The sequence below is a fragment of the Anolis carolinensis genome, chromosome 1, assembly GCF_035594765.1.
Source record: "Anolis carolinensis isolate JA03-04 chromosome 1, rAnoCar3.1.pri, whole genome shotgun sequence".
Classification (NCBI taxonomy): domain Eukaryota; kingdom Metazoa; phylum Chordata; class Lepidosauria; order Squamata; family Dactyloidae; genus Anolis; species Anolis carolinensis.
This window is the reverse complement of record NC_085841.1, coordinates 13,973,778-13,993,127: the sequence shown is the minus strand read 5'-3', so window position 1 is coordinate 13,993,127 and position 19,350 is coordinate 13,973,778. Positions and strand designations below refer to the sequence as shown.

General features: G+C 40.5%; 2 protein-coding genes across 2 annotated transcripts in view; both read left to right on the top strand.

Annotated features, from left to right (window-relative positions):
- erlec1 (endoplasmic reticulum lectin 1) overlaps positions 1 to 19,350 on the top strand; it is a 462,586-nt gene that overhangs the window by 170,561 nt on the left and 272,675 nt on the right. The gene's annotated exons all lie outside the window — the stretch shown is intronic.
- The window catches only part of acyp2 (acylphosphatase 2), an 86,564-nt gene continuing 86,386 nt past the window's right edge, over positions 19,173 to 19,350 (top strand). The window contains exon 1 of the mRNA XM_003216153.4: positions 19,173 to 19,312. Within this exon, the coding sequence (XP_003216201.1) occupies positions 19,261 to 19,312 (52 nt within the window). The 5' untranslated portion in view covers positions 19,173 to 19,260. The remainder of the gene's footprint in view (positions 19,313 to 19,350) is intronic.

The following is a 19,350-nucleotide window of genomic DNA, read 5'->3' as shown; positions in this document are numbered from 1 at the left end:
AGCACTGCATATATGATAACAATAATGATAACTATGATGCCCAGCTGTCTCCTAAATATAATTGTTGACAGAAATTTACTAAAATCACATAGGGAACAAGCAACAACAGCAGATTAGTTTTGTTTCGAAGCCACTAGCAAAAAGCTGATTCAGATTCCTGGTTTAGTTCTGGCCATGCAATATTTTTGTTCTGCCACTGTTTTGAATGAAGCTGTATTAAAATAGTCTTAATAAAAATAAAAATAATAGTTTTAGGAATTTCTATCCCCCTAAAGATAATATTGTAACAACAATGGTTTTCCATAGTATGCAGTATGAACCCATATCTTTGGGGAAGACATTCTTAAACTTACAGCTTTAATTGAAAATCAGAAATAATATTGAATCCTATTGAAACAAATGACATCCTGTAGAAGCATACAATAGAATTGTGCTGGAGGACCTAGAAAATGCCTAGAGAAAATATATTTTTCAGATGTGAATAAATGAAACTACAGGGAACAGGCTCACAGATATGAAGGTCATACTCGATACATTAATTTTTAATGTCCTGTTTTTTTATTCCAGAATTTGTATAATGATTCATGCAATTTATGTGAACATCTACAACTAATTTGCAGCAACATAAGTGTCACCTCTTTCAATTGAAGTGTATATAGTGCTAATGATTTGATGTGAATGAGTAATACAGTTTTTCTAACCATACCCAGACCAGCCTTTCAATCATTTTCTAATGTTTTCTTTTTTTCAGTCTTAGGACATTCATCATTTTGCGGACTTTCTAAAAGGAAGAAAAATGCCCTGTAATCACTGATGACTCATATCACACTTTTACCACCCACATTCAGGGCTCAGAACATTTTAAAAGTTTTTCTTATTGTAAAATGCTTTTTGTAGGCTAAGAATGTGTTTATTTATCAAACTACTATTTATCAAGCAGCCTTTTAATCAGGGGAAAATCCAGTCAACATCAGAGGAACATCTTGTCACTCTTTGTGAACACTATCTTGCAATTTCCAATAGTTTTTCTTCAAGTAATATTAACAACTTCCTCAAAGCATTAAGAATATCTTCATTTAAAAAATCCTTTAGAAATAAAACTGATTTGGCAGAAGCTTTTTGTTATAGTAGTGTAGTCAAATCCATACTCTGATCATAGAAAAGATAAACGAGTGACTGCAGGTCACAGAAAATTCAGATTCGCCTCCGTTTTTTGTGAACATATACCAATATAGGTGTTCTAAAGCTATATAGCCATCACTCTGCTAAAATTGTATTCATTTACCCCTATTAATAAATGGCCAGGTAGGCATATCTAATAGTTCTGTCAAATTTTGATGAAAAGTATAATTATGTTTGCTCATACTTGTCAAGCAAGGCAGTGCTTGATCATTTTGCTGGGCTTTGAGCAATGGTTGAATGGTAATAATTTTCCTACTGCATGAAAGCCTCTGGGGGCAACTGCTGCCAAAGTTATACCATGCATGTTCAATCTCATTCTGAAATATTCCACTGCCAATATTTCACCTTATGTAATAAATGTCTCTGTTACAGAAAGAATCAGGTGAAATCTATATGAAATGGCTACACTGTAGACCGTCCACTTTTGTGGTGGTTAGGGGTGCTGTGGAGGACTCTACAAAAGTGGAAAAACACACATACAAAACACACTATTTTTTGGACTTGAAGAACACCTCTCTAGGAATCTCTATATCCTCCAGCACAACTAAATGGTCAATGTCTAACAGAGATCAATATATAAAAAGTCAAAGTCTGTTTGTCTGCATGTAACACAAAGGCTGTTGCTAGGTGAAGTGGCCCTTTGTGATGCCACTGGATTAGCTGTTACTAGGTGGATTGGCTGTTACTAGGTTTATTTATTTTGTTTCAAAAACATTGTATAAACAGAATAGTTTAAAACCGATAAAAGAAAGGGATCACAAGCTGCTAAATAGTTAGACCAAAACAGGCAACAGTGACGGCATTGTCTGTAGCTTTAAACAGTTCTTTCTCTGTGCACGAGGCAGGGTATGGTGGGCAAGCATACAGATGCTGAGCTGTTTGTTCTGCTCCACAGTTGCACAAGGTGGAGGATTCCTAGGAAGTGCCATTTTGCCAGGTTGTCTTTTGATCAGCCACTTCCCATCGCACATCAGCAGGGAGCAATGCCAGTTAGCTTATAGAGTCTATCAACAGATGTAGGTTTAAGACATCCTGTGATTATTCTATATGTCTCATTCAGTGATATATTCACCTGCTTTTTGTGGGCACTAGGTGAAGTGGCCTTTTGTGATGCCACTGAATTGGCTTTTGCTAGGTGAAGGATTGGCTGTAGCCCTCTGTGATGTCACTAGGAAAGAAAGGCAAAATGTGTATAAGAAGGGAAGGAAGGAAGGAAGGAAGGAAGAAAGGAAGGAAAAGAGAAGGGGTAGAGGAATAAAGCAAAGGGTGAGGAAGGAAAGGATATGGAAAAAGTCATGAGGAGAGGGAAAGAAAGAGAGAGAAAGAAGGGATGAAAGCAGAAAACTCTCAGACAATCTGGTAATGCCATCATATTTATTTATTTATTTATTTATTTATTTTTATTTATTGGACTTGTATACCGCTACTCCCAATTTGGCTCGGAGCGGTTTACAGAAATAGATTAAAACAATACAGTTGGCTTTAAACAACAATAAGAACAGACATAGCCCCAAGTTTTTCACCCATCGAAAGCTTGTCGGAAGAGAAAGGTTTTACAGGCTTTCCGAAAGGCAAGTAGGTCTCGGATAGTTCGAGTTTCAATTGGCAAGGCATTCCATAAATAAGGGGCTACAATCGAGAAGGCTCTCTGCCTAGTAGAAGACAAATGACAGGTCCGGATGTTAGGGTCTTTAGACCGAAATAATCTCTGGGGTTGGTAGGGGGATAAGCGGGCCCTCAGGTACGCCGGCTCCAACCCATGTAAGGCCTTAAAAGTTAGTACCAGCACCTTGAAAGTAATCCGGTACTCAATCGGAAGCCATTGTAGAATTGGGGTGATATGCCACCTCCCCGGCACCCCGGCGAGAAGACGAGCCGCCGCATTAAGCTAGTTGACTATAATATTGCACTGGAGCATCAACAAATGCTTAGAGAAGTATTTTTTGTTGGAATCTCTAGATCCTTCAGCATGATTCTATGGTCAACATTAATCAAAGTAAAAAATAATCAAACCTCCAAAAGTAAAACCCGCAAATGTGGAGGGCTGACTGTATTATAGAATGTCACCATCCATGGTCAGTCTAGATTTTACTCCATGAATCACGAGGATCGGTGAGCAGACAAGATGCAGGAATGGGTTCTGTGTATATAAATATATATAAGTATATTTGCATGCATTTACTGTGGTCACCAGAAATGCAAATGAGAGGAGTTTTCCAAAAGTAAGGGCACATCAAGCTGAGTTCATCTAAGGGGTGCATGTCTCCATTTGAACTCACCACAAAGCACATACTCCTTGTGGGAACCCCAGGTCCATACAAATCCTTAAAATACAGTCAAAATTAGGGGTTTTTTTTGTAGATAGGCACTAAAAGCAAGAGGAGCTCCCCCCAGAGTATATTAGACTTGACAACAACCTGTCCATAATATGAACATTGCTTATTTTTTCCTTAAAAATGAAAACAAATTACAAGCAAACCTCTTTTAGACCAGAGCTTCTTAAACACTTGCGGCCCCTTTCCACCCGAGAATGTTTACATGATCCTGGGTATAAACATGTAGATATATACAATATGTATAAAACCAAATATTTACTGTTAATAAACCAGCATTTGGAAGGCTTACTATACAGGCTGATTTTACTTTTTATGAAGTACAGCAGAAGCATTTTCTACAGGTTCCACTGCAAACACTGCACATTGTTGCCAACAGATTCATGTAAATGTCTAAAATAGCAGTGGCATTCAGAAACCTTTTACTGTTGCCAGATTTTTCATGAGCCCGACATTGAGAGAAGGGGACCCCATTAGGGGTTGGGAGCCACATAATGTGAAAAAGGAAATACACCTGGGGTAAATGCCTTACGGGCTATGAATCAGAACTAAATCCATCTGTCATGTTTTCATTTTGTCTTACTTGCCATTGGCATCCAAAAGGCACAGTTGGTTCCTGACTCATATAATGGAGAGCTTCACATCCTGAGCTGAAAATCCCATCTGCACAGCATGTAACATCACATTTCTTCCTCCTTGTTAAAGTGGGAGGGATATTAATGCGATAGTATTCAAAATAGCACTGCCACCTGTCGTTTCCTGGCATTCACGCTGGAGAACAAACGGAGGAATCCAAGTTGCAAAACTGTAAAAGAAATACAATCCTTCCATTGAAGAGAATTGCCACCACTAATATCTATCAGTGTGGCAAACTGTTCATGCAATTCCACACTGGACAGCTTGCTGCTTTAAGTCAACTAACACCAGCATTGACAACACCTTCAATTAATTTATTTTAATTTCTGCATATAAGAGATGCTGTCTTTGAAGTGTCATCTGGCAGTAGTTTAGGTAAAGTATCTTCTTCCCACTAACTATTACCGATGACTAGCCAAGCCCCCGCCCCCAATGAAAAACTATAAATCTCCTTGGAATGATATGTCTGAATTTTGGCAGAAAATCCAAATTGTTAACAGGGAGTCCCAAGCCTCGAAGACTGAAGAGTTGAGGAACCAGGGAAGATCTACAGTAGCTACCAGCACCAGAGGATATCTTGTCTCCAGACCCCCTTTATGAATTACAAAATAACCCCTTTAATAAACGGACACTCTGCTGGCCTTTTGCCCCGTGGTTGTGTCAATGTAGCTTTTTGTCTCTTTTTTCTGTCTCTCTTTGCCTCAAACTGCATGCCTAGGCTACCGTGCAGCCACCCTAGCCCCAAATGAAATTTTTCCCGCTCATCTTTCCCCATTCCTAGTATCCCTGAAGATCCACATACTCGTGGGTCAAATGATACCAGGACCCTTGTGTGTATGTGTGTTGATGTTTTATGTTTTTATGATTATATGAAATACTTTTAGAGCCACAGAGCTATTGTGAAGACTTTGGTGACCTTTCACTGGCAATCCATGACCTGGGACTCCTCTTGTGTCTTCCAGGTCTTCACTTTTACAAAGGACTCACACACCCATAATCTTTGGCCAGTATAAACCAGCTGCACAAAAAGATAACCAGACCATGAATTGGGCCAACCTTTTGTGTGGCTACCTGGACAAAACGACTCATTATCCTATGTCACCCACCCTGAGGTTGGGAGGCTCTGCCACTGTTCTCCCTGAATGCCATTTCCCCCTTTTCAGGGACAGATCATGTAATCCCATCATTCTGGACAATATACTGACTCGGTCAACAGCGGACATAAGTGCCATGGCCGTCAAACCCATTTGATGGGTCACTCACTGGACACTTATAGAAACAATAAATCCCAGGGACCTGATGGCCCAGCTTTGTTCTTCTCAAGATTGAGACACTGTTGCCCACTAACAGATTCACATTTTTCTCTGTTCCCTTGGAGGATCCCACCCTGCCTGCCATTGGAGGGCCACGAATCTGCATTGGAAGTGGGAAAAGCTCTCTGATTGGCTGCCAGGTGCCACAGTCCCACCCCAACGGGGAATCTCCGCAGCTGCTCATGACATCAGCGCGAAGCCGGACTCTCCAGGTCGGACGTGGGAAAAACAAAGTATTGCATTGTATAAAAATATGCATTTTATTTGAATATGGCATGTCCACTTCTTTGAGCAGCTTACCGCTGGCTCCCATACCTTTTGGCTGAATCAAATAAATGACCTCGGTGGCTTCTGCTTCAACTGGTGAGACTTCTTCAGTTAAGAATTTTGGGTTTTAACTTTAAGCCTCGCCAAGCACGGACTCAGTTTCCGCATTCCAGATCTCACTATCTGCAAACTGCCCTAAATTGCCTGATAACATTACAATTTCGTTTTTGTTAGATATACTATCTTGATTGCATTCCATTTGGACTACTCTCATTCACTCTTTGGAAAAGGTTGTGATACTTCATGGATTAACAGAGTCACAATTTAAGCAAAAAGGAGCTAGATGCCTTCAGTCAAAACTAGCAGAAACAAATCATGTTGCTTAGTCCCCTGATTCAAAGATTTTTTCATGTCAGAGAGAGAAGGAATCACATCAATTAGGTGCTAAATTACCAAATCTGTCAGTGGCTTGTGCCAAAAAAAGGATTTACACCTCTGTGTACAAGTTCATTCCACATTCTGTAACTCAGTATCTTAATGTGCACAACATACCACGGCCCAGTGGTGCAGATTCTCCCTTCCTTCCTTCCTTCCTTCCTTCCTTCCTTCCTTCCTTCCTTCCTTCCTTCCTTCCTTCCTTCCTTCCTCCCTCCCTCCCTCCCTCCCTCCTTCCTTCCTTCCTTCCTTCCTTCCTTCCTTCCTTCCTTCCTTCCTTCCTTCTTCACCATCACTTTTTTTCTTTCTTCCTTCCTTTTTATTGCTTTTTCCTTCCTTTCAGTTCCCTTCTTTCTCTTTCTTCTCTTCCCTCATGTCTTTTTCCTTTACTTTTTTGTCCTTCGTCCAGGCTTTTTTTTGGGAAAGTCACAATATCTCTAAGATCTGCCAGGGAGGTCCTCCTCTCGCTCCCACCACTGTCACAAGCACGGCTGGTGAGGACGAGGGAGAGGGCCTTCTCGGTGGTGCCCCTCGGCTCTGGAATGCCCTCTCCTACTTTGTCCTCTTTCTGCAAGAAACTGAAAACCTGGTGGTTCCTGCAGATTTTTGAGCAAGATTAGTCCCTAGACACCCCCCCCCCCCTCCCCTGCCCCAGTTGTCAAATAATACCCTGCTCTGCACTTTATCCATTTCCTGGCCCTATGATACTCTGATGCACAAGTTTTACCTATCCCTTATAACTGACTATGTCTACCTTGAAGTCCTGTTTATTGGTATTTGAATCCTTGATGGAGTATACTGATTTGGATTTGTAACTTTATGTCTGTTTTTAATAGAATTGTTTTGGTTCTGTCTTATGATGTTGTTTATTATGTTTACTATGTTTAACTTTTTTGTATAGTGTTTTTTTGACAATTGAATGTTTTTTATGTTTATGTTGGAAACCGCTCTGAGTCCTCTCGAGGAGATGGAGTGGTATATATTGCTTGGATTTTAATGTATTTATTATTTATTTTGTGAATCGTTGGAATGTTTTTGGTCAAATGTCTTGTGTTGTTGTTTTCGGGCTTGTCCCTGTTGTGAGCCGCCCCGAGTCCCTTCGGGGAGATGGGGCGGGATATAAAAATAAAGTTTATTATTTATTATTATTATATACATAAAGTTTATTTATTATTATTATTATTTTATTGTATGACACAGCAAACAAGATAGATATGTCGAACACTTCCCAAGTGTTTTGGATTGTGTGATGTATTTTCAGATGATGTGCACAGATCCCAGTAGGGTGGCCTTTTGCAGTTGGCAGATCGTAATTTTGTCAATGTCTATTGTTTCCAAATGCCGGCTGAGATCTTTTGGCACAGCACCCAATGTGCCCATCACCACCGGGACCACCTGCACTGGTTTCTGCCAGAGTCTTTGAAGTTCAATCTTGAGGTCCTGATAGCGACTGAGTTTTTCCTGTTTTTCGTCAATGCGACTGTCACCTAGGATGGCGACATCAATGATCCAACCCTTTTTCTTTTCCACAGCTGTGATGTCTGGTGTGTTGTGTTCCAGAACATTATTATTATTATTATTATTATTATTATTATTATTATTATTATTATTATTAGAAACACAACAAGATTAGTCCACAGCAGACACTCTGCTGGCTGTTGTATTGGATCACACGTTGGACACTTCCCAAGTGTCTAGGACTGTATGATGTATCGGCGAATAAGGCGTGCAGATCCCAGTAAGGTGGCCTTCTGCAGCTGGCAGGTGGGGATTTTGTCCGCACCAATTGTGTTCAAATGCAGGCCAAGGGCTTTAGGCACTGCACCCAGTGTGCCAATCACCACAGGCACCACCTTGACTGGCATGTGCCAGAGTCTTTGCATTATTATTATTATTATTATTATTATTATTATTATTATTAATCTCTGCCTCAGACCAAGGCACAGGCACAGGTACATCCTTTCCACGATATAAATCTTCATTAAATTGCTAACTTCCTTATGGTGTAGATGTCCTGACTGTGGCCCTTACAGTTCTGCTGTAGGCCTTAATGTGTCTCCCAGTAACTAATTATTTCTATCTATATGCTGCCCTCTTGTGGTGGCATCCGAGCACTTCGTACATGCAGACCAATATAGCTAATTGTTTCTATCTACATACTGCCATTGTTTTTACTTTTGAAGGGGCCTATTCCCAAAATGGGAAGGATTTTGTAGTCGAAACCACACAATTATTTAGTTGTGGTAATTAAGGGTGTATGTGCCATGTTTGGTCCAGATCCATCAAGCAATGTAGGAATTTTTAGGGTACAAACATACCTACATACGTTGACTTCTTAAATATGTAGATTTGATCCATTAAATCATCTGAAGAGGTCCTCCTCGGAGTGCCACATCCATCTGAACCCTATTGTTGTTCAGAAGAAGCTGAATGTGTTGCCATTCAGTTAGTGGGATGTCCTTCTCCCTCAAATTTTACGTGCCACAATGTTTTGTAGTTTTAGATGTATATCAAAATAGATCTATTTTTCCAAGCCTCTCCTGGGTAGTTCAGCTTACCACCTATCTCAAAGACAAAGAAAATAGTGGAATGCGTGTATGTGTGTGCATGTATACACATGTGTTTCATTTATATATAATGCTCAAACTTTCACCGCAAAACCATCTGTCAATGTTCATAAACAGAAAAGTATTGTTCCACTGGAGCCAGACTCACAATATCTCAACCTTCAGAGTTGTTCTCCAATGGAAGTAAATGCATTATATGAAATATGTGGCATGATGTAAGGCATTTCAAGCATGGAATCCATTCAGCAATATTTGATTGATGGAAAATCGGCAAAAAAGAGCGTGAATGTCTCACGATCCTGAGTTGTTAATGAGAGTTTCTTTTGTTGCCTTCAGGCAGAAAGAGTGGGCTCACGTTGTTAATGAGAATGCATTAAACAGCTTCCCACTCCTGAAAAATGTAATTGCTGGCAGCCCACCTTCACTGAAAGCTATGACTGCCGCAACCCACACACTTTCCTGTTGCTTAAGTCTTTTTAGGTGGCCCCAGGGTTCCCACGTGATTGCCTCCCTTGTTGAAAAGGGCAACAATTAATTCCTCCATTTCCTAGGAAACAATAGTTCTACAAAGTACTAATTCAAAAAGCTTTAAATAACCTAAGATGTTCAGCACGTACAAGGGGTGCTGGGAAGGAAGGGTGGTTATAAAGTTTGCAGCAGAACATCCACACTGGAAGAACTGTTGAATTCACCTAAGGAAGCAATGCTCACTTTTGGCACTCTGAATGTTTTGGATTTAAACTCCTAGGACACCTGACCATTGCTTGTGCTGAATGGTACTTCTGGGAGTTAATATAGGGATAGTTGTTCACTGTACAGTTAAAGTAGGAGAGAGGGAGATATGAAAAAGGAAGATAAGAAATAACAAAAGGATGCTAATCACCCTTAAACTGTCCACCACTCTCGGTAACATGAATGGTCTTGGCAACAGCTCCTAAGGACTGAAAATACTGCTGGTGAATGTGAAATCAGTGAATTGTGAAACGAATACTTCTTGGAACTTGATCCTGGAGGAATGTGTCAACCTAGACCTATCACAATGATCTGGATGAATGAGGCTGGGAGGGTCCATCCATCTCAGCATCAGGTGGGATCTGGGTCATCGGGAGTTGTAGTGGTCTATTGGGATCCCATCCCTCTGACCAGGTGCCCTCTCCCGCAGTTTCCTGCTTCAAGTGTGTGTAACCAAAGCTGGAAAATATAAGAGATTCTGTGGGTAGATGGTCCACCCCACTAGTCAATAGTCTTCCTTCCTGAGCTAGCCACAATGGTCTTAGAGATCATGTGAGGTTGTTGGTGGACTTCAACATCTCTACTGAGACTGCCTTCTGATAGTGTGATGCACAGGAACACACACAAATACTACCCTTCCTAGAATCAAGGAAGAGACCACAAGGGCCATCCAGTCCAACCCCCTGCCAGGAAGGAACACACAATCAAAGCAAACTCCATTCCTATTTCATTTAGAACAGGTAGTGAATGACAGCTGTGCCAGTAGGTTGATGGATGTTTTAAATCAGGCTGCACAACCTGATGCCATCCAGGTGTTTTAGACTTCAGCTCTCAGAATTCTTGACCATTGAATAAGCTGGCTAGGGCTTCTGGGAGTTGGACGCACAAACATCTGAAAGCCCACAGGCCTGGTTTAGATAGCTTTAGTGGAGCCTTTACTTTAGAGCGCCACAACTAAAAAGTATTTTGAGTTAAGAGCCGTTGGTTGGCCTGGGTTTTGCTTTAAGGACCTCATTACACCTGAGCATGGATCCACTTTAAATCCAGTTGTTGCCTCCTGCAGAATTCTTGGGCTTGTAGTTTAGAGGAGGGGTCTTTATAATGCTCAGCCAGAGTGACCCTGTGCCTTACTAAACTACAAACACCAGAATTCAGCAGGAAGCAGCAACCGGATTTAAAGTGGACCCATGCTCTGGTGTGATGAGGCACTATGACGTAAGAGCAGCATTTTGAGTGAAGAGCTAGCACCAGATGATGCACTAGCACAAGAGAGAGCACTTGTGTGACAGTACAGGGCTTGAGGGCTTCAAAGGAGCAGCCTCCGTGCCTCATGCTCTTGTCTGCTTTGGGAGATTGCTATCTGTTTTGCTCTTGTCCACTTTAAGGAGCTTTGGGTTAGTTGATTTTGTGTGCTTTTTATTCCTAGTATATTTGGCTTCATGAAGAAAGAGAGGGGGAGAAAGCAAGAGATGGAGGGAGGCTGAAAATTGTGCTTCTGCTTCCTCATTTTGTGTTTTGTGCTTCCTTGCCACAACTTTGTGCTTCTACCATTTTAAAGTTGATCTTGCTTTTTTATTGTTCCATGTGAATGTGCAGGTTTTTGCCTTGCTGTTACACTGGCCAGCATGGATTTTTGTTGGCTCAAATGTGCTTCCTTGCCTCCATCATTTTAAAGTTGATCTTTTTTAAGTGTTCCATGCAAACATGCATTTATATATTATTTCTTATTTATAAAATAATTATATTATTTTATATTATATTGATAGCATTTCAATGCATTTCAAGGGGAAATTGCTTTGAGATAAAAGCATTTGAGTTAAGAGCCAGGTCACAGAACTAATTAAACTCTTAAATCAAGGTATCACTGTATTACAGCAAAGGAAGTTTGGGGAGAAGAGCAATTCCACCTTGACATTACTTTTGTGCTGGCCTGCCAGCATGGCAGCGGATCAGCAGATCATCATGCAGGTAAATCATAGCATTGTGGCATGATCGTATGCTATTTACAGCTTTTGCCCATAAATCGGGTTTGGGTTTGTTCTAGGGAAGTGATGGATTGGCAATGGGTAACACATGTCACAAAATAGGAACCATCACCTGCTTCTATGCTGGTTTGTGCAATGATTTCCTCAGTCCAGGGCAAAGGTCAGATAACTCAAGAGAAATGGCTGAGGTACTGCCATTCCTACCTCCCAGTATCTGTCTCTAGAGCAGTGGTTCTCAACCTGGAGTCCCCAGATGGTTTTGGACTTCAACTCCCAGAAATCCTAACAGCTAGTAAACTGGCTGGGATTTCTGGGAGTTATAGGCCAAAAACATCTGGGACCCCCAGATTGAGAACCACTGCTCTGGAGGAAGCTGCTTCGTAATACCTAATGTATAACATGGATACATGGGGCTGGGCTGTGGCGCAGCTGGTTAAGTAGCCAGCTGCAATAAATCACTCTGACTAAGAGGTCGTGAGTTCGAGGCCAGCCCGTGTCGGGGTGAGCACCCAACAATTAAAATAAAAAATAGCCCCTGCTCGTTGTTGATATAAGCAACTGAAAGATAGTTGCATCTATCAAATAAGAATTTAGGTACCACTCTGCGGGGAGGCAAATTTAACTAATTTACGACACCATAAAACTCGTCCAGCTACCGTTTGGAATGAGGAAGTATCCATCATGATGCCACAATGATTGATGAAGCCGGAATCGAGCATCTCCTCAGGAAGTTAGAGAATGTTAAATCACCTCTGTCTCTGTCTCTATGTTTATATGGCACTGAATGTTTGCCATTATATGTTTACATTGTGATCCGCCCTGAGTCCCCTTCGGGGTGAGAAGGGCGGAATCTAAATACTGTAAATAAATAAATGCAACTGCATTCTTTGCACAGAGGTTAGGCTACAGCAAGACCTTGGAGAGTTCCTATCTCCTTTTCTACCTATTTCATGTTACTATGGGTTTTTTATGGTCTCCTGTTACTCCTGCCATAATTCCCTTTCACAGCTTTTAATTCTTTCTCTTTGTCCAGACCAACATTACCATGAGGCTATAGTTGAGAAACTGTGTCCACAGGTACAGTGAAGGATGTGGGTTTGGTGTGGTCCTTTTTTTTAAAGCTGCCAACATTCAATCCAAAATTTCTCTCTCCACGGTTTGCCTTGCGACACATGCCTGGCAGGGGGCAGCAACAGACAAAACATTTCTATATCAGGCTATGCCAGCCATCTAGGCTAGGGTTTCCTTGCAGAATATTATTTCATCCTCAAGAAGACAAAATGGAGTTTTCCTTGCATCAGCTTCAGGGGAGGAAAACGTGGCCTTGAATGGAGAATTGCTTGAGTGTGCAAAATGCAGCGTCTGAAGTCTCCCTGTGCCTCCTGCACAACTAGACTGCTCTTTGGGTGTTAGCTAAGGTTATTGGTTCTGCTATTTGTGGTTCTAATTTTACCCAAGGCAATGCACTTGTTAGTTCTCCTTGAAATGTTCTCAGGATTTGATTTCAACTAAGGGTCTCGCCTGTATTTCAAGAGCAGTCAAGTAATCATGTGCCTTTTTAAACTTAGCATCTTAAATTTGAAGTATCTATGTGCATGAAAAAATATTTTCAGACAAAAAGAAAAACTTCAGACTTTTAACATTTTTTTTTAGAGTACAGCGCTTTGGGTGTTGGACTACAATTCTGGAGACCAGTGTTTGAATCCCCACTTGAGTATAAAACCCATTGTGTGACTTTGGGCAGGTCACACTCTCTCAGCCTCAGAGGAAGGCAATGGCAAACCACTTCTGAACAAGACTTGCTGAGAAAATCCTGTGATAGTTTCAGTTTTGGGTCACTATGGGCACACAATAATATGTGCATGCCATTTTAGAAAAAAGATACTGCTTTCTGTGTGAATGCCAAGAATGGTATGAGATATGCATGGTTTCATGGTTTCAAAAATCTTCTCCCCATTGGGGAACATTTAGAGAGAGTAGCATTTCTAATACAGTAGAGTCTCACTTATCCAAGCCTTGCTTATCCAAGCTTCTGGATTATCCAAGCCATTTTTGTAGTCAATGTTTTCAATATATCGTGATATTTTGGTGCTAAATTCATAAATACAGTAATTACAACATAACATTACTGCGTATTGAACTACTTTTTCTGTCAAATTTGTTGTATAACATGATGTTTTGGTACTTAATTTGTAAAATCATAACCTAATTTGATGTTTAATAGGCTTTTCCTTAATCCCTCCTTATTATCCAACATATTCGCCTATCCAAGCTTCTGCCGGTCCGTTTAGCTTGGATAAGTGAGACTCTACTGTAATCAATTCTAATAGATTGAACACATAAAATACTCCTGCTTTTAGCCACCTCCTGGTCAGGTTTCCAGGACTGTATATACAGGAAAATACAAATGACTGAACAAACGTCCCCACTGATTCCATAGGATTGAAAATTCAGCATTATTCCTTTCTTTTTCTGAACATTAAGGACGATTCCTTTGAGATAAGGATTAAAGGGCCTGACATCCTGCTCGAAATATTGTGCCTAGGATTCAATGTATTAACTGGCTTACCAGGATGTGTTAGCAACAAGAATGGTCGATTTCATGCCTCAAGCTATCTGATGTGGTAGGTTTGAAATCTTTTCCCTTACTGCATTGCTTTTTAAACTGTGGATCCCCAATCCAAATGGGATCACCTTAGCTTAATGATGGGTTCACGAAAAAATTGACAACAATAAAAGGTTTCTGAATGCCCCCCATTTGCACAAATCTGTTAGCAAGAATGTACAGAAATTACTTCAGCTGTACTTTACAAAATAGAAAAAAATAGGAAGGAAGAATGGAATTACAGTATATATAAATATCTCCAACCCAAAGGATGAGAAGTCACTAAATTGGTAGGGGTGGGATGAGGGGAGAGCATAACCAAATACAAATATTTTATAGATGTTAGGAAGTATTGCACTGGTTTGTGCATATATACATGTATACAGATTTGTTTTGCCATTTTTATAAATATAATAATAATAATAATAATAATAATAATAATAATAAATTATTTGTTTGACCAGTCATATGACCATTTCAAAGTGCAACATAAATAAAAACAAGGCAAAAAGGATGGGAGGACAGGCAGCTGACCATCTGTTTGCTGACAAAATCTTATTTTCCTGATTCTTCTTTCATGAAATGTGCTCTTTTCTTGATAGCTTTCAGGATAAAAAGGCTTACTCTAATTATGGTGGATCATTTTTATAAATATGTAAATTCAAAATAAAACATATTAATTCAAATGCTGATTTATTATCGGAAACTTTTACTTTTTATAACTATTTTATATACCTGGGGTCAAGTAAAAAAAAATCTCAGAAGGGTAGTCTATGCTACCAAGTTTGTTCTCTAAATTAGTCTAGACTCAGAGGACCTCAGTATGGTAGTGCACACACTGCTAACCTCACGGTTCAACTTCTGCAATACGCTGTACATTGGGTTGCCTCTGTACCAAGATCAGAAGCTATAAAATTATTATTACTGCCATTGTCTCTAGGGTGCTGTAAGATTAATTTGCATACTGTGCCAGTCGAGGCTGTGGCGCAGGCTGGTGAGCAGCCTGCTGCAATAAATCATTCTGACCATGAGGTCATGAGTTCGAGGCCAGCCCGTGGCGGGGTGAGCACCCGTCAATTAAAAAAAAATAGCCCCTGCTCGTTGCTGACCTAGCAACCCGAAAGATAGTTGAATATATCAAGTAGGAAATAAGGTACCACTTATAAAGTGGGGAGGCAAATTTAACTAATTTACGACATTGGAATGAGGAAGTACCGTCATGATGATGATGGATGATGAAGCAACTGCTCCCCCCTGTGGCCAGAATCGAACATCCCCTCAGGAGAAGGTTAAATTGCCTCTGCGTCTGTCTCTGTCTCAGTTCTATGTGTATATGGGTATTGAATGTTTGCCCTATATGTATATAATGTGATCCGCCCTGAGTCCCCTTCGGGGTGAGAAGGGCGGAATATAAATACTGTAAATAAATAAATAAATAAATAAAAACTAGACTGGTTACAAAATATTTGAGAGCTCAAATATATGGGATTAAAGTTTATTTATATGTTTATTTATTTTATATACCACTCTTCTCCCCCCAGGGGGACCCAGAGAAGTCTTACACAATGGCAGAATTAGATACCACATATAATACAAATGTAGTAAAACCAAACATAAAACTATTAAAAGCCAGTATCCAAATCAAATTAAAACAATAAAAACCACGTGACCAATACAACAGGGGCAGTAGAACTGAGCCAAAAGTCAGAACCAGTCCGTGTTCAACTTCATATTAATCCACAGAATCCATCAGGTCATATCAACTCATATCTTAGGATGGGCCAAAAGCTTGGTCCCACATCCAGGTTTTCAGCTGCTTTCTAAAAGACATGAGTGAGGAGGCTTCCCTAATCTCCCTAGGCAAGGAGTTCCACAGTTGCGGAGCTACCACCGAAAAAGCCCTGTCTCTTGTCCCCACCAACCGCACCTGTGATAGTGGTGGGGCCGAGAGCAGGGCTTCACCTGAAGATCTCAATGTGTGGGACAGCTTGTAGGGGGAGATATATTCAGAGAGGTAAATTGGACCAGAGCTGTTTAAGGTTTTGTAGGCCAAAGCCAGCACTTTGAATTGTGCTCGGAAGCTAACAGGCAGCAAGTGGAGCTGCTTCAACAGAGGCATTGTATGCTCCCTGAATGGCGCGCCGGTTAGTAACCTGGCTGCGGAACGTTGGACTAGTTCCAGCTTCCAAACAGTCTTCAAAGGCAACCCCACGTAGAGTGTATTGCAATAGTCCAAATGAGATGTAACAAGAGCATGGACCACCTAGCCACTTCAGGCTTCCCAAGGTATGGGCACAGTTGGTGCACAAGTTTGAGTTGTGCGAAGGCCCCCCTGGCCACCGCCGAAACCTGGGGTTCCAGACTCAGCGATGAGTCCAGGAGGACACCCAAACTGCGAACCTGCGCCTTCAGAGGGAGTGCGACCCCATCCAGCACAGGCTGTAACCCTATACCCTGTTTGGCCTTGCGACTGACCAGGAGGACCTCTGTCTTGTCTGGATTCAACTTCAATTTGTTCATCCTTGTCCAGTCTGACACGGCAACCAGGCACCACTCTGAATATAAATAAACACCAAGGCACTGTGTTATTTCCTCAGTAACAGTGGTGGGAAGGCTGAATAAAGGCCAGCTGCTTACCAACCAACCAACCAAAAAAAAAAAAAGACCCCTTTGCTTACCCATATACTGTACATATACATCCAGAGGAGGGTGACTAAAATGATCAAAAGTCTGGAGACCATGTCCTATGAGGAGCGACTTAAAGAACTGGGTCTGTTTAGCCTGCAGAAGAGAAGGTTGAGAGGAGACATGATAGCCATGTATACATATGTGAAAGGGTGCCATAAGGAAGAGGGAGCAGGCTTGTTTTCTGCCGCCCTGGATCCTAGGACTCAGAGTAATCAGTTCAAATTACAGGAAAGGAGATTCCACCTGAACATTAGGAAGAACTTCCTGACCGTAGGACCAGTGGAGAAGCTTAACAGTGGAACTTTCTGCCTGGGAGTGTGGTGGAAGCTCCTTCCTTGGATACTTTTAAACAGAGGCTGAATGGCCATCTGTCAGGGATACTTTGATTTTGCTTTTCCTGCATGGCAGCGGGTTAGACTAGATGTCCCATGTGGTCTCTTCCACCTCTATTATTCTATGATTCTGTGATCCAAGTGTCTGGATAAAATCCTTTGCTGCTGATCCGCCAGGTTGCTTGTCTGTACAGTATATGTAGAGGGGTAGAAGTGCACATGGTGCTAAACTGCTTTAACTCTACAGTGTAGATGCACCCTTCACCTCTAGGATTCGATGGCCCTTGTGGCTTCTTCTAACTCTGAAAATACTTGGGAAGATACTTGCTTCCCTCCAAGCTTATGCTTGAGATCAGCATACAATTTATTTATATCGTGCTTTATCTCTCCATATGGAGACTCAAAGCGGCACACAATTAAAAACATTACAACTTAAAATATACTAATATACAATAATAAAACAGTATTATCGTTATATATTATAGTATATTATCAGTAGTATTAGAATTAATATATTAATATTCTTATATATCAATATTACTTTATTTATTTATTTATTTATTTATTTATGTACTTCATTTCTATCCTGCCTTTCTCTACCCCAGAGTGGACTCACGGCAGCTTACAAATATTAAAATACATCTCAACAAAATATCAACAATCTAAACATGAGCAATTAAAACACATATCATTATATATTATTATATTGTATTATTATTAGTATGATATTGTATTACATTAGAATATTATTAGTAATATTATATGTATATACAATTATATTATTAGCATAGCACAATATTAGCATTATATATTATAGTATTGTGCTATACTACTATACTGTAATATTATTAGTAATATAATATATAATTATTATATTGTACTATATTCTTATACCACAACAGATACACCACCAGTACTATTAGTATTATGTAATATATGGTATTAGTATTATGTAATAATACTATTAGTATAATAATAATAGTAATAATATACTAATAATAATACTATTAGTATTATATAATATACTGTATTATATCATGAGTTGTAGGTAAAGGTAAAGGTTTTCCCCTGACATTAAGTCTAGTAATGTCTGACTCTGGGGGTTGGTGCTCATCTCCATTTTTAAGCCAAAGAGCGGGCGTTGTCCGTAGACACCTCCAAGGTCATGTGGCTGGCATGACTTCATGGAGTTCCGTTACCTTCCCACCAAAGCAGTACCTATTGATCTACTCACATTGGCATGTTTTTGAACTGCTAGGTTATCAGAAGCTGGGGCTAACAGTGGGAGCTCACCCTGCTCCCTGGATTCGAACTGCCGACCTTTTGGTCAGCAAGTTCAGCAGCTCAGTGGTTTGACCCACTGCGCCACCGGGGGCTCCATAATATATTACAACATTATTAATATTATATGTATTAGTACAGTAGAGTCTCACTTATCCAACAGTCGCTTATCCAACATTCTGGATTATCCAACGCATTTTTGTAGTCAATGTTTTCAATACATCATGATATTTTGGTGCTAAATTCGTAAATACAGAAATTACTACATAGCATTACTGTGTATTGAACTACTTTTTCTGTCAAATTTGTTGTATAACATGATGTTTAGGTGCTTAATTTGTAAAATCATAACCTAATTTGATGTTTAATAGGTTTTTCCTTAATCCCTCCTTATTATCCAACATATTCGCTTATCCAACGTTCTGCTGGATAAGTGAGACTCTACTGTATTATTATATTACAATGCTATTATTTCTATATATTATTATATTGTGTATATATGCTTGACTCTTTTTTTTTCTAATTGCCATCTAAACTCTATAGTCTGTACAGTGTATGTAGAGGGGTAGAAATGCACATGTTGCCAAACTGCTTTAACTCTACAGTGTAGATGCACCCTTCATCTCTACACAAGGCATCTTTTAGGATTTGATGGCCCTTGTGGTTTCTTCCAACTGTGAAAATACTTGGGAAGATACTTGTTTCCCTCCAAGTTTAAAGGAACAAGATTACTTGTGGCTGAACTTTCGCTGGAGCTGATGGGCGGGCGCTTTCCCGCCAAGTATGACCCTCACGAGCTTCCGTCGCCGCCTCCTGCATCCGGGTCCTTTCTTGGCGTCCCTCCGCCCTCCTCGCTCAGTGCCCTGTTCCCCACTGCAGGGCTGACATTTCTCTTGGCCCCGTCATGTCCAAAGTCCTAAAGTCGGTGGATTATGAGATCCTCGGCCGGGTGCAAGGTGAGCGGCACGGAGAAAAAGGCCGAAAGAGGCGGGGA